At 41.8% G+C, this 22971-nt stretch overlaps 3 protein-coding genes and 1 long non-coding RNA gene across 6 annotated transcripts; 2 read left to right on the top strand and 2 right to left on the bottom strand.

Annotated features, from left to right (window-relative positions):
• Window positions 1-860: 860 nt before the first annotated feature.
• kdf1a (keratinocyte differentiation factor 1a) lies at window positions 861-4456 on the top strand. Of its 3 annotated transcripts, none has more exons than XM_040012980.1 (4): window positions 861-1109; window positions 1518-2541; window positions 2949-3023; window positions 3741-4456. In XM_040012980.1, the coding sequence occupies exons 2-4, from the start codon at window positions 1530-1532 to the stop codon at window positions 3824-3826; spliced, it is 1173 nt and encodes a 390-aa protein (XP_039868914.1). In that variant the 5' UTR covers window positions 861-1109; window positions 1518-1529; the 3' UTR covers window positions 3827-4456. The 3 variants fall into 3 exon arrangements, with proteins under 3 accessions (XP_039868914.1, XP_039868913.1, XP_039868915.1); XM_040012979.1 differs by having other exon boundaries at window positions 862-1211; window positions 1511-2541; window positions 3741-4454; XM_040012981.1 differs by having other exon boundaries at window positions 864-918; window positions 1511-2541; window positions 3741-4455.
• A 2758-nt stretch (window positions 4457-7214) lies between these two features.
• On the bottom strand, window positions 7215-8788 carry nr0b2a (nuclear receptor subfamily 0, group B, member 2a). The gene is made up of 2 exons (XM_040012982.1): window positions 8161-8788; window positions 7215-8045 (listed from the first exon to the last, which is right to left on the bottom strand). Exons 1-2 carry the CDS (start codon window positions 8693-8695, stop codon window positions 7804-7806), a joined length of 777 nt encoding a protein of 258 aa, XP_039868916.1. The 5' UTR covers window positions 8696-8788; the 3' UTR covers window positions 7215-7803.
• An 8875-nt stretch (window positions 8789-17663) lies between these two features.
• On the top strand, window positions 17664-22769 carry gpatch3 (G patch domain containing 3). The gene is made up of 7 exons (XM_040013190.1): window positions 17664-18108; window positions 19753-20213; window positions 20332-20506; window positions 21721-21780; window positions 21862-21983; window positions 22073-22200; window positions 22541-22769. The coding sequence occupies exons 1-7, from the start codon at window positions 17694-17696 to the stop codon at window positions 22731-22733; spliced, it is 1554 nt and encodes a 517-aa protein (XP_039869124.1). The 5' UTR covers window positions 17664-17693; the 3' UTR covers window positions 22734-22769.
• LOC120722270 lies at window positions 21460-22551 on the bottom strand. Its single transcript, XR_005693393.1, has 2 exons — window positions 22433-22551; window positions 21460-22330 (listed from the first exon to the last, which is right to left on the bottom strand). It is a non-coding gene; the product is annotated as an uncharacterized LOC120722270 (long non-coding RNA).
• Window positions 22770-22971: the final 202 nt, after the last annotated feature.

The raw sequence follows: 22971 nt of genomic DNA, 5'->3' as shown, positions 1-22971 counted from the left end.
GCGTTTATGCTTTTATGTTTAGTCTTAAGCACATTCAGTTTGAGTAAAGCAGCATATATTAAATAAATAAACTTGCCTTTTATTTTTATTGTTTTAATTTTGTTCCCATAGTCCTTTCTCCATTATACTTTTTATGGAGGCTAATGAAATATTCTTCATCAAGCTTCACTCGCTTTTTCTGCTCACTATGTGTTTATACACCACTCTGCATTTAATCATTAGTTATTATGAATCTTTGGCTCTCCTCCACAGTGTGTCTGTTATCCTGTCTTCCTTCCCTCATCCCCAACTGGCCACCCTCCCTGAGCCTCATTCTGCCAGACGTTTCTTCCTGTTAAAAGGGAGTTTTTCCTTTCCACTTTCACCAAGTGCTTCCTCATACGGGAGTTTTCTGTCTATTATTCTAGGGTATTTACTTTAGAGTATAACGCACGTTATAAAATTTTACTGAATAATGATTTCTTGTTGTAATGAATGAACTTTAAACTGAGCTACATGTGTAATGTTCAAGCTTAAATAAAATGTAACTTTAAGAATATCAATTTCTTTTTCATAGTGGGTCCGCAGTTTTTAAAAAAATGAATAATAAATAAAACAAAGAATAAAGAAGGAAAATCCAGAACAGGGCATTTTGTGTCTCATTAAATTCCTGTTCTTTAAGAACTCTTTAATAATTCACGAAATGCGTATTTAAACATTTTTAAACTGAAAGAAATCCGATACATTTTTATGGAATTTTTAAAAAAAAACCCCAAACATACACGTTATTATGCAATAGTTTCCCCTCGTATCACCCCCCCGCCCCCTCTTTCCTCCCCACATCTCTCGTTCCGTCCCCTGCACGTTCAAATCCGCCTCGTGTGACGTCACGACTCACCTGTGGGTGGGTGTAGGATCTGGGATTAGCTGTAGCCGCAGGTAATAGCCAAACATTGGGAGATTCTCGGCAACGCAAGACTGTAAACTTCTTTTCACTGAAAGACAAACGACGCCGATGAGCTGAGCTGTGTTTTTCCCCTCGGACTGCCGGACTCTGTTTTGGGTTTGCAAACTTTGCTGAAGTACACAAACCTAAAAATCTGTAGGCGGTTTTGTTTTCTCCGTTTGGAGCGTTAGCGTAGTTTTTTTTTTCTCTCTCTCTTTCTCTCTAAGACTTCCGCACTTTGCTCGTTGAACAAGTTGTCTGGGATAAAAGTGTTTCCTCTTATGCGGTAAGTGGACGATTTGCAAGTAAAATGGAAAAACAGTTGGATGTTGAATGAGGTTTGGTCTCACCTTTTCTCCTCCGCGCGCACTATTAGGCAAGAAAAAAAAAATCAAGGGTGCGACGAAAGTTATTGTTAAGATAGAAATCAGAGCACTCAGCTTTATTTACACTCTCCGAGCTTCATGTTAGGTTACTTTACTGAAAGCTATGTTTTTCCTGCTTCAGCTTTAAATGCAGCTTAGTTCAATGTGTTTTGGGGGTTTTATGGAGGTTGTACTAATCTGTCCTCTCCTACTCCTCCAGGTCCCAGGCTTTTTGAGCCATGCCTGGCCACAGCACAGGGGCTCCACGCCACAAGTACCCCAACTCTTGCTCTAGGGCGGACAACCATCGACCCAACCGGACTATATCCAGGGACAGCACGACCAGCCAAGACTCCTACAAGGATCCTCATGGGGAGCAACTACGTGACCACTCCCGCTATTCAGAGGGCAGGTATGGTCGAGGAAGAAGCCACCCTCGAAACGGCACAGGAAGGGGTTCAGAGACAATAGGATTTATTCCGGGGTCGGCAGACAGCATGCCGAGCAGCAGGCAGTCCTGTGGCTCCTGTGCCTCCATGGGCTGGAGTAGCTGTAAGGCTCTTATCTGTTGTGTTCTCACCTGTGGATTTTATGGCACCCGGGAGCCCTGCCTCCCCGTTAACGAGAGCTCCACAGACCATACCCCCAAAACGGTCGGTGACCCTCGACCTCCTAACGGCATAGCTGTGAAAACCCCTGGCATGTCTTTGGAGCCCAATAATAAGCAGCCCAAGACCCCCAGGTTGCCCCTGAATGACAGTTTCCGTTACCCAGATGTGCACATAGCAGGTCAGAAGGTAAAGTACCCAGTTGCTGACCCCAAACGGGGTCGCGCATCAGGTAAAGGGGATAACCAGCGGCCGGTCAGCAACACCAGCCTTATATCCTACGAGGACTACGACTTGGATGAGCAGAGCGACAAAGACATTGACTCTCTGATCACCAAGAAGCTGCTGGAGCTTTACGCCCTGCATCAGATTGACCAGCTGGCCAAGTGCACCTCTGATTCCTCCTTCTCCCGCAAGACCAACGAGATCAGCGAGCTCATCTACAGCATCGCTCAGGACTACAACCTGGAGGAGCAAGAGGCCGAGTGCAAGCTGGTGCACGGGGTCATCCGCATCAGCACGCGGAAGGGCAAAAGGAACAAGGGCTACCTGTCGACCGGGCAGCATCATAACAGCAGGAGGGACGGGACCCTCCCCGACAGTGGCAACGAGACCATGACAAACACCTTCATGAGCAGTGATTGTAAGAATCTTTTCTTTTCTTTTTTCTTGCTAGAGCTGTGTAAATATTTATAATGCACAAGACAACCTTGCTCACCAGCACCTTGCAGCAACATACCAGATATACCAATCATCTGACCCATCTTTTCTTAATGACTCATAGAGTCTGTTGGAACACCGGCTGAAGCTCTTTTGTTTGCCTCGTAGCTGCGAGCTCTAAAACTCCAGGTATTTTACGTGCAGTAGCCTCATAACAATCGCTTAATCTGAGGCAAGTCGATGCAGGTGCGGCGTCTGCTAAACTCAAGCACGATAACAGAGATGACCGGATGAATTATAACGTTTGCTGGATCTCTGTTTGTTTTCTCTTGCCTGCGTTCATTTTGTCTTGTCTTTGTTTTTGCTTTGTTTTTTTGCCTTTCGCTACAGTTCCAGAGGTGAAAGTGTCGGAGCAGACGCCATCAGACGAGCTGGCGAGAAAGATGAGAAATTACAGCGGGCGAAGTGAGTGCATGCGCGGGGGTGGTGTGTGTGGGGATTTCCCATGAGTCTGTCTTCTTTTGGTTTCGTGTGGAATTAAGATACTCGGGAGTAAATAAAGTAATTCTGCTTGACTTTGGCAGTCCATCCTGGGCATTTGGGTGTAATAACCAGCCTGGTGTGTGTGTGTGTTTGTGACCCATTGTGCCTGCTGCAGCTGTAGGCGTTTTCTCACCTCCTCCTCCTCCACCTTTCAGTCACATCCCACTCTCCTAGGAGTGAAAGCACCGCATTCCTGCCCTTTTTCCATTCCCTGCATATTCTTTCACCTAACACCTACCTATCTGCCTGCCCTCCAGCTCCATGGTAATGCTACACCACCCGCTAGATGAGCAGATCAAGTCACATTAAATATATGTCACATAATGTTCCCAGATCTGCTAAGTAATTTCACCAACTTGGGTTACAGATGGATTACGTAAACTAGGCTCCTCTTTTCTCTCTCTCTCTCTTGTTGTTCGGTGAAGAGGTTGGTAAAAGCACGGGTGTCCTGTTACATGTCTGTGAATGAGGGTACGCCACACCGTGTTTTCACAACTTTAACTCGGTGTTTGGGGAACGTGTCCGGGTCCTGGGTTTGTCCAGGTTTTTTCGCTTAAGGATAAATGAAATTAGAGCTATGCTTTTTAACCTCACTGCATTAAACAATCCTTCCTTTTTTCCCTTTTTGTCTTTTTGCAGCATATTCCTCCAGCACTACTACGGCCTACTCGGCGTACCACCACGACGCTGAAACCTACTCCTCAGGCGCTCCTCTGATTCTCTAAAAGTCAAACAAAAACAATGAGATGTAGCCAGTTACATGGGCTATTTCATCCTCCTGCTGTTACCAAGTTGAGCACCTTTTACCCCGGGTACTTCTGCCTTTAAGTGGTCCAGCTACTACCTGCTGTTTTCAAGCATCTTTATGTTTCAAGCAAAAGGCCCACTGAGGAGACTCTCCCCCCCTATTTCCCCTCCACACACACACACACACACACACACACACACACACACACGCACGTTAGGAGATGTAGGTTTTTATGTATTTTTTCTGTGCAGTGTTTAAAGATGAAAAAAGTGACTCCACTCAACAGGATGCCATAGGAAAGAGGCAGACGTTTGAACAGAGCCGTCCTCGTTCTTGTTTTTATCTTCATTTTTTTTGCTAGCTGTTGTGCATGTGCCGTATGTGTGTATGAGCTTGTCGACCTCCTGCCATTTCCCCACAACCCTAAGACGTGAGTTTTTTACCTGAAATTTGTATTAGCCATATTTTGTAAATACCCTTCTGTCGATGTTACTTTGTGGTTTTTTTAAAACCATATGTGGTGTTTGTCCACATTTTTTTTTTATATTGTTAGCTACTAAGTCATATTTTTAACAAAATAATAAAAAAAACAACAACTTCCATTCCTCTTTATGCTTGTGTTTATTCAAAAGTCTAAATCTGGAAGTCTTTCTCTCTCTGTATATAAAGCAGCTCCATTTGTTTGGCAGCAAATGATTTTGCTCATGTATATCAACAAGTCTTTACCATCACGAGCTTCTCTGGCACTCTCTCTTCAGCCTATTTTTTTCCTCTTTATCTCTGGGATTATTGTTGTCAGGCTCATCTCCCCGAGGTCACTGTGTTACAGCAGGCAGGCTTTTTCCGCCCTCAGCAAAAGAAGGAACTCGTTTGGCTGGTTCTTACAGAAAGGAAATAAAATCCACGGCTTTGTCTTTGTCATTTATGGCAAAGGCGAAGGAACAGTGCAGAAAGTCAGCCTAATTTTCTTGAAGCGGTTCAAATTTGGGTTAAACAGATGAAGCTGCATCTGTCAATAATCATTATCTTTTGTTTATTTTAGGAGCCTGTACAGTTGTTTCCAGCTGTGACTTACTACTTTAAAACGAGGGGCGGGGGGTTAAACCGGTAGCCAAAATTGCACCGAGAAAACGCACAAACAAAGTTACTGAAACAATTTTGTTTTTATTCAAAACCCAGTAAAATCTTGCATGAAGACAATTACACTTCTTAACTATCTGTTCTTCAGCGCCACACGCACAGCTTTTTTGTTTTAGGCAAGTTGTTTCTGTGTGTGTTGCATTTGGCCTGTGTAACCCCATTTCCTCTGGCTCACTCCCCCACCAGCACATTCCTGTTTTACCTGTATGTAGGTGTCATGTAAAGGCTCACAGTTTCACAACTAACATACCACAGGACAAGACCAATCGTGAGCTTGCTCCATAAGTGATGCAGCCTGCAGATTTCCAAGAACCAGTCAAGAGTTTCCCGTCGCAGCTGATTTAGCCTTTTAAGTTTTTCCTCGGCTGCTTTCAGGTGCTGAACATTTAAAATCACTCCGAGTGAGGCTTTTGCACTCATAAGGGTTTGCAAACCCTATAAAGTTCAGGCTCAATTTTTATGATTCTCTCTGTTGGGAAAATGTGTGACTTCCACAGTTTTCCATGAGAGGGGGACAGAGAACCATTAGAGAAAAAAGAAAGCATTACGTAGACTGCGTATAAAACTGTGCTGCCACATTTAAACATAGTGTCTCCGTCCTCAGGTCAAGATACATAACTAATAATAACATGGATATATTTATGACCCCTGATAAATCCTAACGACTGATTAAAAAGAACGTGTTTTTCTAAGCTGTCATTCCCCCACCTATTCTATAATGAATAAATAAATAACTGTGTTATATCCCCTAAAAGCTCTTTTTTGATTTCCTCCCACCAATAGACTCATTTTCATGCTCTCCAGAGATTCATGCAGCAATCTAAACTCAGTGATTTTGGTCCACACTGACATAATAAGATCACATAGTTGCTGCACATTTGTCAGCTGCACATTCACGATGGAAATCTCCCATTCCACCACATCTCAAAGATGCTCAATATGATTGAGATCTGGTGACTATGGAGGGGATTTGACTGCGGTGAACTCATTTTCATGTTAAAGAAAGCCGTTTGAAATGATGTGAGCTTTGTCACATGGTGTGTTAACCTGCTGGAAGCAGCCGACAGAAGACGGGCACACTGTGGTCAAAAAGGGATGGATGCGCTCAGCAACAACGGGTAAGCTGTGGTTTTTTAAACGATGCTCACTGGTATGGGTCCAAAGTGTGCCAAGAGAGTATTCTCCAGACCATCACATCACCACCAGCAGCCTCAGCTCAAAGCTGAATGTCGTTTCTGACATTACCACCTGATTATTGGAGCAAAAATTAAAACCCATCAGACCAGACAACATTTTCTAGTTTTCTATTGTCCAGCTTTGGTGTAGCTTTATTTTCCTGTTCTTAGCAGACAGAAGTGGCACTCAGTGTGGTCTTTCTGCATCTTCTTCTTCTGCTGCTTTTAGTGCTGTCAGAAAAGCTCTTCTGCACAGCTTGGCTGTAATAACTGATTATTTGACTTGCTGTTGCCTTCCTGTCAGATCGAAGCAGTCTGGTCATTCTCCTCTGACCTTTGTTATCAACGGGACATTTTCACACAGAGAACTGAGATATTCCTTGTAAATGCTTTTTTTCTTCTATTTTTTGGCTTCATTAAGATCTTAATTTGTTAAAGCAGTGTAAAATTCTTTATTCCTATTATTTTAATATGTTCAGATACTATTTGTTTTTCTGTAATACAGTTATCTAAACCTATTTTCAAGAAAGTCTTCTAGCTGTTAATTTATTTAAAATCAATAAGCACTCATGTTAAATGTAACATGTAAAACATTTCCTGACATTTTAATGCAGAGGTTATTTAGGTAAAAATGACGTGACAAGCATTTTTCTTAAGGAGGCATCTGGTTGAAATGCTAGGCTCACTACTTCCTGGATTAAAGAAGAAATACTACCATAAAAGAAAACAGTTTTCTACTTCATTCCAACGGTTGTTTAAAGACGACCAAAATGGCATGGCCTGCATTTATATAGCGCTTTACTCAGTCCCTAAGGACCCCAAAGCGCTTTACACTACATTCAGTCATTCACCCATTCATTCACACACTGGCAATGGCAAGCTACATTGTAGCCGCCCTGGGGCGCACTGACAGAGGCGAGGCTGCCCCTCTGACCACCAGGCAAACACGGGGTTAGTATCTTGCCCAAGGATATTTGGCATGCAGCCAGGAGGCAGCCTGGGATCGAACCACTGACCTTCTGATTAGTGGCTGACCTGCTCTGCCACCTGAGCTACAGCCACCCCATCACCCCAAAATCATCCTTTTACTCCCATTTCAAGGTATTTGCTTTTTAAGAGCTCTGGCAACAACAAGAATTTAATGTGTCATGTTGTCCTGCACATATCACTGATGGGCCTGCCAATGGAGTGCAGGGGTCAAATGTTCAAACCAGACTGTTAGTATCAGATGTTCCAGCTGGTACATATATTACAAACTTCCCTTTTCAGGTGACCGACACACAATTTCACTCTTCATTTGTGTAAAAAAAATAGATTTATTTGAAAAGTTTTGTAAATGCAAACAATAATTATTTACAACAGAGAGCTCCCGTCATGAGATCACGCAAATATATGGACAGTAGGTACTCTGTCCTAATGTAGAAAGTCAAATCCAGTTCAGTTGGACGAAATCTTGTCAGACTGGGCTTCAGTGACCTCGGCATCATTTTCAGTGTAAGCAGTTCATAACCCCATCTTCAACAATTCACAGTTTTTGTTTTCTTTGAGTTTTGTTTAATAGTAAATGTGTTTTAGAGCAGCCCACCATCAGGCAATCCTTCATTTCACAAAGACGGAAAAGCTCTAAAATCCACTGCTCCTATCTGCAGAAGAGCATGTCGACCAGCAGCTCCAGCAGGTTCGCCTGTCCTATCACAGGCCGGAAGAAGAGTTCAGTGATGAGGCTGGGGGTGATGCTCTGCAGCATGGAGGCTGTGAGGAGGATTCGAGCAAAGCGGTCCCCGTCCCCTGGGTGGAGGAGCTGAACCACCTTGCTTAAGGCCTGCTGAGCTTCCTGTTGCAAGCCTTCCACAAACAGGGCTGCCTTCAAATCTGGTATGTCTGTTGGTGGAAAAACAAAACTGTAAAGTTACATGAATGCTTAATATTGCACACCATTATTAAACCACTGAAAACTGACCAGAGAAAGCTGAAGCTGAACACTTCGAATACATACCTGGATTAAATATCGTGGTCCCTTTGAGGTATGCGTACTCCTTGGGGCTCAAATCCAAACTCCAAAACTTTTTGAGGCAAGACACGAGTTTGCTGACACCGGCCATAGTGGGCTGCTCCCTTTCCACCTCAGGGTTCTCAGGTCTGTTCAGGAGGATCTTTTTCAGCATGCTGTCAGTGGGGATGTCCATCACCTCAAAGTCCACGTGCTCTTGGGCCAGACCCAGAATGAAGAGTGGCGCCCAGCAGCTTTTCAGAAGGGCGAACTGGTCGTTTGGAGGCAGCTGGTTAAAGGCGGGCACGTTTTTCATGAAATTTAGGGTTTTTACCAGAACCGCCGAAGCTTCTTTGCAAATCTCCGACGGCCTTTTCAAGCACACTGTCCGTCGCGCCTCACATTTGCATCTGTGACGCACTGAATTGTAGCTGAAGTTGCCTTGGCTTGGTCTGCTGCCATCCATTTGGCTCAGGATGTTGTACAGGATAGGATTTGAAGTCCTATCACTGCTGGTTGAACAACAACACGCGCTGTCCATTTTAACCGAGTCACAGATTGTGTGGGCAGTTAAATGAATCCTCTCGCAGGATGGGCTCTTCACGCGCTTGTGAGCACAGCTGCTGCTGCTGCTTGGAGTCTCCCTCTATTTATAAGGCCAGCCCAACCTGTTTTAGTGGACTTTGACTTGTCAATATGTTCCATATGAAAAACAACTGTGTGCTCTGCCAGGTGACTGGAACAACCCTGGGAAACTGATAAGCTTTTCTCAATGAAAAGGAGCTGCTGAAGTAAAGTCTGGCTATCAAGAGGGCTGGGTCTTATCTTGTAACCGGTGTCATTAACCCAGGCAGTACCAAGCTACCAAGGACTGCAAAAGTAATCAGCCCCACAGTGAGCCCCTGCTTGCTGCTAGCTCACACCTGTAATACTGGAAACAGGCCAAAGTAGACTTGGGTCACTGACCTGCGAGATAACTTCAAATAAAGTGTTTCAAATTTTTTTTCCCAAATAAAAGAGTAAAATCCCAGAAGACAATTTTATTTTAATACTCTAATTTAGTGGAAACTGGTTGTAAACAGCCACCTTGGTGTTATTGTCTTTACCTGACAATGTAAAACACCCTGAGGCGACTGTTGCTGCGATCTGGCACTATATAAATAAAACCGAATTATTTGGCAAGGAATCTCGACTTTTAAACAAGCTGAGTTATTACTATTTATATTGTGATTTTAACCAGAGGAAGCTTTATATAAGAGAAGTGTAATTCAGCCTCCTCCAGCTCACAAGGGTTGAAAGGTTGGACATGTATTTGATAGAGCAGACATTTATTTTCACTGCCACATTGCAATGTAAAGACTACAAGCATCCAGTGAAAACGCAAATTCTGCACAAACCTGTGAAGAAGAGCTAGAAAACCTTCTTGTGTGCCACAGGACAACCTTGAATATGGTTCTATTCATGGTACAGAAATAGCTTTTCAGCACTATCACACACTGGTAAATGGACTTTTACTCGCATAGATCAGTTGAAATCAAATTCAAACTGCTTTCTACAGTCTCACACATCCACACAGCACTATTATCTGTGCCTAAAACACCCGCTCACACTCTAATGGATACATCAGGGGGGACTCAGGATTCAGTATATCACCCAGGAGTACTTTGACACCCAGACTGGTGGATCTGCAGCTGCCCAGTGGTATTTATTGTATTTCATGTTTTGTATTTGTAACGGATGTTCCAATGAAAAGACCGACGCCACTAAAAGTCCAGATCTCTGGCAGTCTCGAGAATCCCTCCCTCCTGTAAAGATTAATCTGTAGTTTGGGAACAGGCAGAGATAACTGGTTAGTGGATCACAGGTCAAGCTTTGTGAAACACGGGGACTTACTATTAAAGCAGGGTCAGGTGATTATGATGATTCTGAGGCGACTGGAGTGGGTGCGTAGCCGTTTATCTATTAGCTGGAGAATCCACAGCATCTGTGCAAAATGACCGCTGAGATATTTCAGCCTGCACCCAAGAAGTAGACTGCACCGTACCTGCAGCCCTCCAGCTCTGCCCCATCCACTCAATAAAAAAACAAGAAACGAATGTGTGAGAAACCGCTCTACTGACACAACTGCTACACACGTTTTTTTTCTCCCACCACCCCCAAAACAATTATTTTTCACAATTAAACACAAAACCACCTGCATAAAACTGTTATTTATTGTTTGTTATTGGTTTTACCTTTGTGAGTTTTATTTTTGGGGGATTTGGTTTATAATTTGAGGCTTAAGTGTTTTGTTTTTTTCCAGATGTTTGTAGGGATTTACTTAAAATTGACCTTGGAAGTTATTCATTTCATTTCAAGTGTTCTTTATCATTGTGTGTTGAGATAAAATTGGAAATTGTGTGTCTTATATCTTCACAAATACACACACACAACTATTTAAAAAATATTCTCAAGTCAATATAAAAGAAATCCAGATCAGTCTCCTGTGTACTGTGAAGGGAATTTCCAGCCCTGGCTGTGGTGTGCAGACTTTACGCTGATTGCCCTGATACGTGCTGTACTACTGTACTGCAAAAAAATATCTAGTAAACATTTGTACTGGCCATGGCAAATTATTGTCCCCATGAGGTTGATCTTACTTCAGTCTGTGACATTCGTATATCTCTTCATATATCAAACTAACTTTTATGAATTTTCTTTTCAAGTTTCTGAAACTTGAAATGAGCACAACAAACTCCTGTACGTGGAGTTCATGGTGTCCGTAACATGTTGTACACTTTTCCACTTGTCATTTAAATGCATTTATCCTATTTTGTTATCTACCCCGTACCTGGCACCGAGCTTTGGGGCCGATAAGAAAATGATTTTATTATCGTAAGAAATAAACAAACAACCCAATGTGGAAGACCTCTGGTTTGAACATCCAGTGCCATGAACTATAGACAGTAAAACATTTATGATAGTCAGTGATCCCGGGTGCCACCATATATGATGTACCATCCTCGTTATTTATTGTTATTTAGTGACACATTTGCCAAAAAGCCTGACAAACCCAGAAGCTTGAAACTGGAAGTTTAAGAGGAGGATCTGAACTGCAGGGTACCTGTGTCAAGGTCAGTCCATAAAGTGAATGACCGCAATAAAGAGATTACACACCAGACACAACTGGCAGCGCCAGTCACCGAATACTTGTTTTATGTTATCAATGCCTTTACTCATTCCTTGAAAGAATACATGAAAAATGTTTAACAGCCCTGTTTTTTTTCCCAGGGTGATCTCATTATGATGGACAGTATCATATCAATCATATGGGACTCGATGTCCATACTCACAGAAGCCTAACTGAAATTGACCACAGCTTCAAAACACGATAAGATGCACGGGGTTATCTTCAAGAGCGCGCTCCCTTCAGGGAAGTGACCTATAATGCACTCAGCAGCCCTCAGGCTTCATCAAGCATGCTGACAGTTGTAAATGGTTTTGATAAGGCCCGTGTTTATAGAGGTTTGGAGCAGGCACAGACGGGCACGGAGGACAGACGTTTATCTCTGCCAGGACAGTAAAACGAAACGTCCTTCATACTATAAGTAGAACAACCACTGTGTTCGGAGTAAAGGGAAGCAAGATGGTGATGATGTCATAGACAGGAGCTGAAGACTGTTTTCCTAATATCTTCAATATTCATGCACCTTAAAAGAATTTATTAGGACACTTTACTGTAATTGCATTACTGGATTTGTGGGAATATGAGTTGCTCAGACTCATCTTCACAGTTTTCCCAAAACACTGACTGACTGAACTTCCACTGCTTCCAGTTTTTTCAGGCCACTGAACGTTCCGTGCTACCACGTGGGTGCATGATGGACGTCATGTGTTGAACATGACTTTTGGCCTTGACCTACTGCTAATACAGAGGTTCATTTGCCTGGTTCCATTTTAATAAGGTCATCAACCCAAAGATGATTCACACAGGGTGGCCTCATGGGAACACGTACTCAGGAGACGAAAAAAAAACCCAGAATCACTCAATTAAAATTCAGATTGAAATTGCATTTATATACTGTCATGAATCAAGCAGCCAGGAACACACAGGCACAAATGTAATCTTAAAAAAAAAAAAGAAAAGGGTTTTATTATACCCCCAAAAAGGACAAGATGATTACAAAAATTCTAAATAACAAAAATAAAGTTTTTAAGAACCAAGTGGGCCCATAAAAGCCGTTAACTTAACACTACTCAAAAGTCCCTTAACAAAAACATACCTCAACAACCTGACCTGCCCAAATGAGAAACAGCTCCAGTTATATAGCAAATGAATAAACCAGTATATACACCAAAGGTGAAAACTAAAGAGATAACAGCTAACCATCATTCAAGAAGAACCCCATTCCCCCTGCATGATCACAATAGATGGTCCAGTCCACTTTATTGGCTTCTGCATTTAAACCAGCTCCACCCTCAGCCTCCTCTTTCAGCCAAACCAGGAAGGACTGGAGCGGAGGTCAGGTAACTCAGAAAGAGCAGAAATATAATCAATATAACATACCTATATAAAATAACAAACAATGCAAAGTAAAGTCTATGCCACCATTTGGGCTATAGCTTAGTGCTGTCATGCATTACAGGTAAACTCAAAATATCAAATTAGTTAACTTATGATCACAGAAGCTTTAGAGCATAACGTAAACATAAGACAAAAGACCAAATGAATATTACCTAAGTAGCTCAGTTGTGTGGTTGCATGCATCCATCACATATACACACTGAACTTTAAATTGCAGTGAAATAAAAAATTTTAAAGATGTTTTTGATGTTTTTTGTTTTTGAAGCCCTTCAGTCTCAGATGCCATCTGATGTTTATGGGTCTGCAGATGGCACCAGTAACGGCCTTAATTTGGGTCGAGGATCATCCAGCATCTTGATGGACAGTCAACTGGATCCTCTGGCTGAGTGCTTGTGAAATTTTTTTGGGTCTTCCACTTGACGTTTTTGGTCCATAACGTTATGACAGTGTGACTACCTGACAGAAAATGTCAATGAATCCACATTTCTGCACAGATTTGGCCTTTTAAAGGCACGTGGTCCTAAACTTTCATCAGCTGTAAAACAGCTTGTTTCAGTTTAAGTGTTTTCAATAAACATGTTTTGTCTCACTCCCATTTCTTCTTGTTGCATGAAGAAAGACCAACAAAGTGGTGCACACGTGAGAAGTGGAATGAAAATCATACATGATCCCAAACATTTTTTACAAATAATTAACTGAAAAGTGGGGTGTGCGTAATTATTCAGCCCCCTTTGGTCTGAGTGCAGTCAGCTGCCCCTAGACATTGCCTGATGAGTGCTAATGACTAAATAGAGAGCACCTGTGTGTAATCTAATGTCAGTACAAATACAGCTGCTCTGTGACGGCATCAGGGGTTGTCTAAGAGAATATTGGCAACAACAAGTCCAAAGAACACAGCAGACAGGTCAGGGATAAAGTTATTGAGAAACTTAAAGCAGGCTAAGGCTACAAAAACATTTCCCAAGCCTTGAACATCCCACGGAGCACTGTTCAAGCGATCATTCAGAAATGGAAGGAGTACGGCACAACTGTAAACCTACCAAGACAAGGCCGTCCACCTAAACTCACAGGCCGAACAAGGAGAGCGCTGATCAGAAATGCAGCCAAGAGGCCCATGGTGACTCTGGACGAGCTGCAGAGATCTACAGCTCAGGTGGGGGAATCTGTCCATAGGACGACTATTAGTTGTGCACTGCACAAAGTTGGCCTTTATGGAAGAGTGGCAAGAAGAAAGCCATTGTTAACAGAAAACCATAAGAAGTCCCGTTTGCAGTTTGCCACAAGCCATGTGGGGGACACAGCAAACATGTGGAAGAAGGTGCTCTGGTCAGATGAGACCAAAATGGAACTTTTTGGCCAAAATGTAAAACGCTATGTGTGGTGGAAAACTAACACTGCACATCACTCTGAACACACCATCCCCACTGTCAGATATGGTGGTGGCAGCATCATGCTCTGGGGGTGCTTCTCTTCAGCAGGGACAGGGAAGCTGGTCAGAGTTGATGGGAAGATGGATGGAGCCAAATACAGGGTAGTCTTGGAAGAAAACCTCTTGGAGTCTGCAAAAGACTTGAGACTGGGGCAGAGGGTCACCTTCCAGCAGGACAACGACCCTAAACATAAAGCCAGGGCAACAATGGAACGGTTTAAAACAAAACATATCCATGTGTTAGACTGGCCCAGTCAAAGTCCAGATCTAAATCCAATCGAGAATCTGTGGCAAGATCTGAAAACTGCTGTTCACAGACGCTGTCCATCTAATCTGACTGAGCTGGAGCTGTTTTGCAAAGAAGAATGGGCAAAGATTTCAGTCTGTAGATGTGCAAAGCTGGTAGAGACACACCCTAAAAGACTGGCAGCTGTAATTGCAGCAAAAGGTGGTTCTACAAAGACTCAGGGGGCTGAATAATTACACACACCCCACTTTGCAGTTATTTATTTGTATAAAATGTTTGGAGTCATGTATGATTGTCGTTCCACTTCTCACGTGTACACCACTTTGTGTTGGTCTTTCACGTGAAATTCCAATAAAATTGATTCATGTTTGTGGCTGTAATGTGACAAAATGTGGAAAAGTGCAAGGGGGCCGAATACTTTTGCAAGCCACTGTATGTGCCAAAGCTTTTATTGCATTGGCAGTGTGTTTGGGATCATTGTCACGCTGAAAAATGAAGCTACTGCCAATCAGATGCTTTTCACGTGTTATTGAATGGTCGTTCAAAATCTGACTATACATGTTCATAATTTCACCAATTGTGAAAAGATCCCCAACACCACTGAAATTTTAAGGACACACTGCACACCATGCTGAGATATGCCAAGTTTTGAATGACCTTGTTGGTGTGCAAATACTATTTTATGTATTTCAAATTGTGTTATCTTTGGCATTTTGCACAAGTTTGACTAAACAAGTGGGAACTAATCATGTTTTCTTTGCCACTTAAAATTGGTTCTTTGCTTAGCTGTCTGCTATGTGTACACACAACACAGGTTCATCTCTTGAGTTAGGTGGCTGTTTTATGATCTAATCACATATTAACCACATCTACTGTTGTTTAATTTTAATTTTATTTTTACATCACACACGTTCACACATGCACATTCTCAAGAATTTGTTTGAACTTCCACTAATCAGGAGGGTGATGACTAATGCACGGTGTGTGTGTGTAAATATGATGTGTGACATAATGTCAGAGTCCAGACACCCAAGTCTAGTTTTACTGCCCATTACTATAAAAATACAACAATAAAAGCTGAGGTGAAGGACAAAGCAAGGGTTAACTTTGGGTTAATGAACTCTGACTTGATATATTTCTCAGCTGCCTCTTTTTCTTTTATCCTTTTACTAGTCATGCTAACTTAAACAGTTTTGAACAACTCTTGGTGTATTTCTAATGAAATGAAGAAGGTTTTACTGTGACCATTATTAAAGAGGCGGAATTGGCAACTTATAGTCAGTGTGAAAAGAAATATACCTGTGCAACCAAGTGAGACATGATTAAACCTGTTGTCTATCAAAGCACATCGATGCCACTTTGATGTGACCTCTTATAATATATACTGTATGAAAACATTAAGACAGTGCTTAAGCAGTTCTATTAATCCAATGGTCTATTTACTGAGCTATCGGTATTGGCATGTATAATGGCAGATAAAAGAACATTTTAAAACTAAAGGAAAAATTGGAGAAAGACCGATCAACTAAAGAGTGTTAATTTTAGCAGCATTGGAAGGAATCTGAATGCAACTTCTGTGTTCATAACTTACCTGTTTGGGATGCCACAAACACAGCAACCAGCTGACCTGTGTAGAATCGAGTGGACGGTAAACAACTTAATATAAAATATCATATAACAAGTTTGGAATGTCAGACTTTTAAAAAACAATAAAGACAAATGAACTTTGTCCTTATGTCAAATGTCAGTATCAGTATGGGTTGGGCTCTAATTTTTTAACTTGATGTTTATGATTCTGGATTTTCCTGACCAATCTTACATCACTTTGTTTTCCACAAATTACACAGCACATTTATATACAGACTTTAAACACCAAAAATCCAACCATTAAGACCCAATACGTGATTTTAAGCAATCTGATTATATATTTTGAGCAGCACTGGTTACTGGTTGTGTGGATGTCAGGGGGGATTTCACAGTGAAAATATAAAAAGGATCAAGACTGGTGATTGTTTGGATATGGTCTGGATTTTTGTGATGATTGTATTTTGGGTCACTGCATTAGTTTTATTATTATATTGCTGCTTTTCTTTCTTTAAGGTTTATTTGTATTTCTGTTAGTTCCTGTTTTGGACTTTGAATTCAAGCTGATTATGAAAAATGCTTTTTATCTTTTTCTTTCTGTCTGTAGTCAGGTGTTGGGGTCCTGAAAACTGTGACTGACAGACACACGCACACGCTGGTACATGTGAATGTCCACTGTATCTACATTGTACACTAAATAAATAAATGTTTAAATACTAACATTCAAAGTTGAGCTAACCGTTTCTGTACTCCTTCCTTTACTCCACTGCATTTGTCTGACAGCCACTTATTAAATTTTGAGATTACAGTGAAAAACTGTGGATCTCTGGATTCTGTGATTTTTAATTTGATATTTTCTGCTAAACTGAATGAGGACGTGTTCCTTTATGGGTTGGGAGCCTTCTCCTTCTGATATATAAAGTGTTAAAAACGGTCTTGGCTGTAACAAGCTATGTTCAAAGGTAAACAGGGCTGTTTTCTGAGTCCATAAAAAAGGCTGACTTTTAAGAGCTACCTTAAAAGTCAGTCTTTGACAGGCTTTGACAGGTCAGGGACGCTATAAACGCAACACTCATATATATTATGATGTGTTGATGTATATTAAACTGTACGCACATTATAAAAAAGCAAGCTTAAATGAGCTCAACATTAAACATTTACATCCGTAAAACATGCATAAACAATATAATGCAGCAGTCTCATAAAACCAAAAACAGCATATGCAATAGTAGAAAGAGAAAAAGTACTTTCAGAAAAGACGTTAGGACGAGAGATATGCTCTCCAGATATCCTAGATTTAATTATGATGCAGAATTCAGCAAAAGGGAATAAAAAGGAGGGATTTCCCGGGCTGTTTTTATTTAATCAGATTTGATTAATTAAAATGTTTTGTTCATAACACATAAAAATTGCGCAGGAAAAAATATTAGTGCTCACTTTGAGATTAAAATCGAATTAAATTAGAATATATTCCGACTTTTAGAAAAAAGGTCGAAATATTATTTTCAGATAATTCTTTCAAATAACTCCCTGAAAAAGTTTCTGCAGGTTTTGCCAAGATGTCTTCTTGCGTTTAAGTTTAATACTTAATGATTTTTTTTTTTGACATGGTTAATAATTGTTATGAACGTTTATGAATTGATGAGCTTTATTTCTGTAACGTCTGCGGAAGCGGATATGACGTCATTTACGAACGTTCCTGAAGATAAACAATCATGGCGGACGCTAAAGCTGACCCTCCGGTGTATTTTGCAATAACCAACATTCCTGTCGCGTTTCGCTCATCGGACCTGAGGAATTATTTCAGTCAGTTCATAGAAAGCGGAGGTTTTCATTGTTTTCACTACCGACACAGGCCGGAGGTTCTCAGGGAGTCCGGGGCGCCTGAGAGCTCGGTGTCTGGAGATGACTCGGAGCCCCGTTCCTCATCTTCGGAGTCCGCTGAGCTAACAAAGATCCCAGCCGAGTCAAAGCCGGCGGTGAGGTCGTGCTGCTGCATCGTCTCAGTTCGCGCTAAGGACGCTGAGAGGTTCGTGAGGATGTATGCGGGGAACCACTGGATCGACGCGAAGGGAAACTGGCTGGCAAGACGATGTGTTATCAAGAGAGTCAAAGTTTCCTATGACAAAGGTGAATTATGTCATATGCGACGTATTAATGTGGCACATGACACATTAGTCATTGACAGGTCAAGGTGAGGAGTATTAGTTATCATCCAGTGATAAAAGCTGTAGTTCCTGTGCCTCTGTTGTGAGCCTTAGAAGAAAATCACAGCCAGAATTATAAAAATAAGAAATTATTTATTTATCTTATATTTGGGGAAATGCTTTTAAATCAACAAAGCAAAACTGAATTTTAAAAGATGTGGAGGATTATTAAAACGTATTACGTCCAGGGTGATTTCCTGATCTGTCCTTGTGGCAGTGAAGCTGACATGGGTGAAGGTATATTTTGCTGTTAACTGTAAGGTAGCATCTGCCTCCATCTCCTATCCCTTGAAGAAGATGCAAAGGATTGAGATGGAGGGAGATGAGCTGTGGTGACCCCCTAAGGAGAGCAGCTGAAAGAAGAAGACAGACATTACAATTGGCTGGGTCTTATATACTTTAACATTTTTCTTCTACCTGAACACTTGCTGTGCTTCCTACAGCTTGTCTCCTTCACCAATTCATAGAAGCACTTTTTAAATTGCTTTCTGTCTAACACTGACACTCTGATGGATGAGAGAAACTTGGTTAGTTGCTGAAGCTGCTCAAAATACAACTCAATATTGTAACACTTCTCCAGTCTGTATGCCAGGGATCAAACCTCCAAGCTTCTGATTTGTAGATGACCTGCTCTACCTCTCGAGTTACAGTCGCCCCACAGTGTTGGAGAGAGATTCCAAAAGATCCGCCGTGGGCAGCATTTATTGGAGAGAAGACAGGAAAGCTGGGACAAAGAGCATGGGCAAGACACACAGTAAATGGCCGTAGGGCAGATTTGAATTTAGGCCTCTCTTAGGCAATAGCGTTACGGCACACGGGTCTCCTATACTGGTGTCTGAAAGAACTTGATTTTATTTGGAAGAGACCTCCAGCTGAACCAGGCTCAGGCTGGAGCATATAGACAACAAGCAGGACTAAAAGAAAAGTTAAGATCATGCGGTAGTGGCATATTAAACATATGGGGGGTGAAAAGATGGGAATGGAGACTATATGCTCAGTGCATCATGGGAAGCCTCAGCCCAGCACCTTGAGCCTGTAGCAAAAAAAATTATGACTATGATGTTAACTATAAGCTTTATCAATAAGGAAAGTTTAAATCCTAACCTTCAACGTAGAAGAGGTGTTTGTCTCCTGAATCCAAACTGGGAGCTGGATCCACTGGGGAGGACCTGACAGCTAAAGGCTCTGACTCCCATTCTACTTTTGGAAACTCCATAAATCATAAGCCTGCTGAGAGTGCTACCGGGATGATATTAAACTGTAAGGTCTTTAAGATAAGATGGAGGCTTTGTATGTGAGGAAAAGGATTTAAAATTCAGTTCTGGTTTTAACAAGAAGCCAGTATGGGGAAAAATATGATCTCTCTTTCTAGTGCCTGTCTGCACTCTCGTTGCGGCATTTTGTTTTGTTTTGTTTTTCACTGAAGGCTTTATGGGAAGTTTTTAGGAGAACCTGACAGTAAGGAATTACAATGACCCAGCCTAGAAGTAAGAGGTGCACGAACCTTTCACATCGTGTGGTTTTTGTCACTCTTTGTACATGTATTATTATTTTTTCTTTCTTTCAGATGACGGATCTTTCCCCTATAAAACAAAGTATGAGCAGCGGCACCGTGTTTCCTTAACAGAGCGATTCACAGAGGCCGACCTCAGAAGCCTCTCCGAACTGAATCCACCTGCTCTGATGCAGAACGGGAATGTGGGCACATCCGTAAAAGTGTTTCTCCAGCTCATCCAAGCCTGTCGCCTGCCTCCACGCCTCATTCGGAAACTGGGGCTCACTTTCCCCAAGACCAGTTCCAACCGTCGCTATGGGAACGTGCCCTTCCAGTACCATGACACTTGCACACTTCCAGCCACAGAAGAGACTGTATTAACAGCTGCTGGACATGAAATATCAGGACCAGGTACTTTGCCTGGTTCATCCTTAGGATCGAGGCAGCTGGGTGATAACACAGAAACCACTGAGGCTGATGAAGCACAGAAGGAAGACGCAGAGGAAGAGGATGCGGAGTCGAATGCTGATGATGTAGGTTCAGTTCAGTCCTATCAACCAGCTGTCTGTCAGCTGTCTAGGTGCAGCCTAACTAAAATCATCATCATCCCTTTATTGTAGTTTGCTAATTTCTTCATGTGATTGATTGTAGGATGATGACTGCTGTGAGGAGTGGGAACGCCACGAGGCTTTGCATGACGATGTAACAAGCCAGGAGCGAACCAAAGAGAGACTGTTTGAAGAAGAGATTGAGCTGAAGTGGGAAAAAGGAGGCTCAGGTCTGGTGTTCTACACTGATGCTCAGTACTGGCAAGAGGAAGAAGGAGGTAGGCACCAAAAACACTAATGCACTTTGAAGAAAAAGGCTCGCATACTATACTGTGTTAATAAACGAGCAATGGGGGTGTGCAGGTTATTAAGCAAACTTTAGGTAAATAGGTGTGGAAAGGCAAACTGAAAGTGTCTGTATGTGTTAATTAGTATAAGAAATCAATTCAGTGGAGATGCTGACAAACAAATTCCGCTCTACAATAACATACATTAAAAGATAATTGCAAATATACTCACACTGGCCGCTTTGTTAGATACACCTCTTCAGTAGCTTGCTAATTCAAAAATTCGATCAGCCAATCACATGCCAGCAACTGAATGAGTTTAGGCATGCGAACGTGGTGAGGACGACCTGCTGAAGCTTAAACCAAGCATCAGAATAGGGAAGAAAGCTGGTTTAAATAACTTGAAACATAGTTGTTGCTGTCAGACAGTTTGGTCTGAGTATTTCAGAAACTGCTGATCTTCCGGCGTTTTTCGCACACAACCATCTGTCGGGTTTACAGAAAACGGTCCAAAAACAAGCAAATATAAAGTGAGCAGCAAATTGTGGGTGAAAATGCCTCGTTTGGTGTCAGAGGAGAACAGCCAGACTTCTTTATGAGTGAAAGCAACAGTAGCTCAAATAATCACTCGTTAAAAAAAAGGGGGGGGGGGCAGAACAGCATATCTGAATATGTTAAACCTTGAAGCACATGGGCTACAGCAGCAGATGTCTGCTAAGAACAGGAAACTGATGTTCACAAAAGTTCAACAACTCCGGACAAAAGAAGACTGGAAAAGAACGTTGGAAACATCGGAACATCAGAATTAGGAGTAACCAACATGGAAGCATGGATTCATCCTGCCTTGTGTCAACTGCTGGGGTGTGGAATATTTTCTTAGCACACTTTGGGGTTCTTAGTACCAACTAACCATCATTTAAATGTCACAATCTACTTTTGTGTTGCTACTCGCCATGAACATCCATCTTTATGACAACAGTGTACCCATTTCCAACAGGATAACAAGGCACGTGAAAACACTGAGATCATCATAAACTGGTTTCTTGAACATGACAATGAGTTCACTGTTCTCAAATGGCACAGTCACCAGATCTCATTTCAATAGAGGGATGTGGTGTAACCAGAGATTTACATCATGAACAAATAGCTAACAAAACAACAGCGACTGTGTGATTACATTCATGCGTGTTTCTCTCGTTTTTCAGACTTTGATGAAGAAACAGCCGATGACTGGGATGTTGACATGAGTGTTTACTATGATAAAGGTAAAAAATTTTTACCCTAATTAACTAAACTGTGCTCTATTAATGCAGAGTCAGATTTCCTATAACCAAGTCCTTTTACAGATGGAGGTGACATGGATGCTCGAGATTACGTCACAATGCGGTATGAAAAGAGGCTGAGGGAGGGTCATGAAGATGGATCGGGGCACAATCAGTCTATTGGCCGCTTTGAGAGGTTCACTAAGGTGAGGAGGTTGCCATCACATATAACTTAATCTAATCTTTCCTCTTGTTACACATCAGATAACTGCACATATATTTTTTCTCTGATTAGGGCTTTGGGCGTCGTGTGATGGAGAAACACGGCTGGAGGGAAGGTGAAGGCCTAGGAAACAGCCAGATTGGAATTTCTGAAGCGCTTGAAAATGAGGGGCAACATCCCAACTGTAAAAGAGGCTTTGGGTGAGCATGAGCACAATCAACGGAAGATTTTGATCGACTTTGCTCTCCAGCTGACGGCAGGTCGCTTGTTCCAGGCTCAGGTGTCAATCAATACTGCTATTCTTCACTCTCATTGGTAGTTGTTTCGATCCTATGGAGGAAGTTAAAAGAAGTTAATTTTACATCCAACCCACTTCCCAACACCAGCAGTTATTCCGCCCTTAGTCACTTGAAATTGCAGGATGTCACTCACTTTGCTTCCAGTGTGGACGCAGTTTAACAGCTAATATAATTTTAAGCTTTGGTATGTGAGGTAGGTGATGCTGATGCTGTGTTGTTTTTTTCCTTTTCTTTTTTGCAGGTATCATGGAGAGAAATTGGTCTTACATCCTATAAAAAAGGCCAGAACAGATTATCATATAACTACAGTGTATGATAAACCCAAAGACATAGACAGAGGCGATACCTTGCTGAGACGGCAGCCGAACACAAGTATGAAGTACAGAGGGTGGCAACCAGGTGGCAGCATTGGCCCACAAAGATCACAAAGATGACTTTAATAAAATTTAATTAAAACCATTTTAACATCATGGAACTCTTTTTTTTTTTTAAACACACACATACTTATCTCTCTCTCTCTCTCTCTCTCTCTCTCTCTCTCTCTCTCTCTCTAATCTATATATATATATATATATATATATATATATATATATATATATATACACGTTGAAATCCTTTTTTCATGTGATTAGTGTCTCTAATTTTTAATCTCACACAAAATCTAGTTTTCCT

This window comes from Simochromis diagramma, unplaced genomic scaffold (assembly GCF_900408965.1).
Source record: "Simochromis diagramma unplaced genomic scaffold, fSimDia1.1 OVJJ01000618.1, whole genome shotgun sequence".
NCBI lineage: Eukaryota > Metazoa > Chordata > Actinopteri > Cichliformes > Cichlidae > Simochromis > Simochromis diagramma.
Note: the sequence above shows the minus strand (reverse complement) of the source record. Positions and strands in the feature narration are given on the sequence as shown.

Coding starts and splice junctions, on each gene's coding strand:
- nr0b2a (XM_040012982.1), bottom strand. CDS start 8,695: ATGGACAGCGCGTGTTGTTGTTCAACCAGCAGTGATAGGACTTCAAAT. Junction 8,046..8,160: donor GACCACGATATTTAATCCAG/GTATGTATTCGA, acceptor TTCCACCAACAG/ACATACCAGATTTGAAGGCA.
- kdf1a (XM_040012980.1), top strand. CDS start 1,530: ATGCCTGGCCACAGCACAGGGGCTCCACGCCACAAGTACCCCAACTCT. Junction 2,542..2,948: donor CACCTTCATGAGCAGTGATT/GTAAGAATCTTT, acceptor CTTTCGCTACAG/TTCCAGAGGTGAAAGTGTCG. Junction 3,024..3,740: donor GAGAAATTACAGCGGGCGAA/GTGAGTGCATGC, acceptor GTCTTTTTGCAG/CATATTCCTCCAGCACTACT.
- gpatch3 (XM_040013190.1), top strand. CDS start 17,694: ATGGCGGACGCTAAAGCTGACCCTCCGGTGTATTTTGCAATAACCAAC. Junction 20,214..20,331: donor CGGAGTCGAATGCTGATGAT/GTAGGTTCAGTT, acceptor GATTGATTGTAG/GATGATGACTGCTGTGAGGA. Junction 21,781..21,861: donor GAGTGTTTACTATGATAAAG/GTAAAAAATTTT, acceptor GTCCTTTTACAG/ATGGAGGTGACATGGATGCT.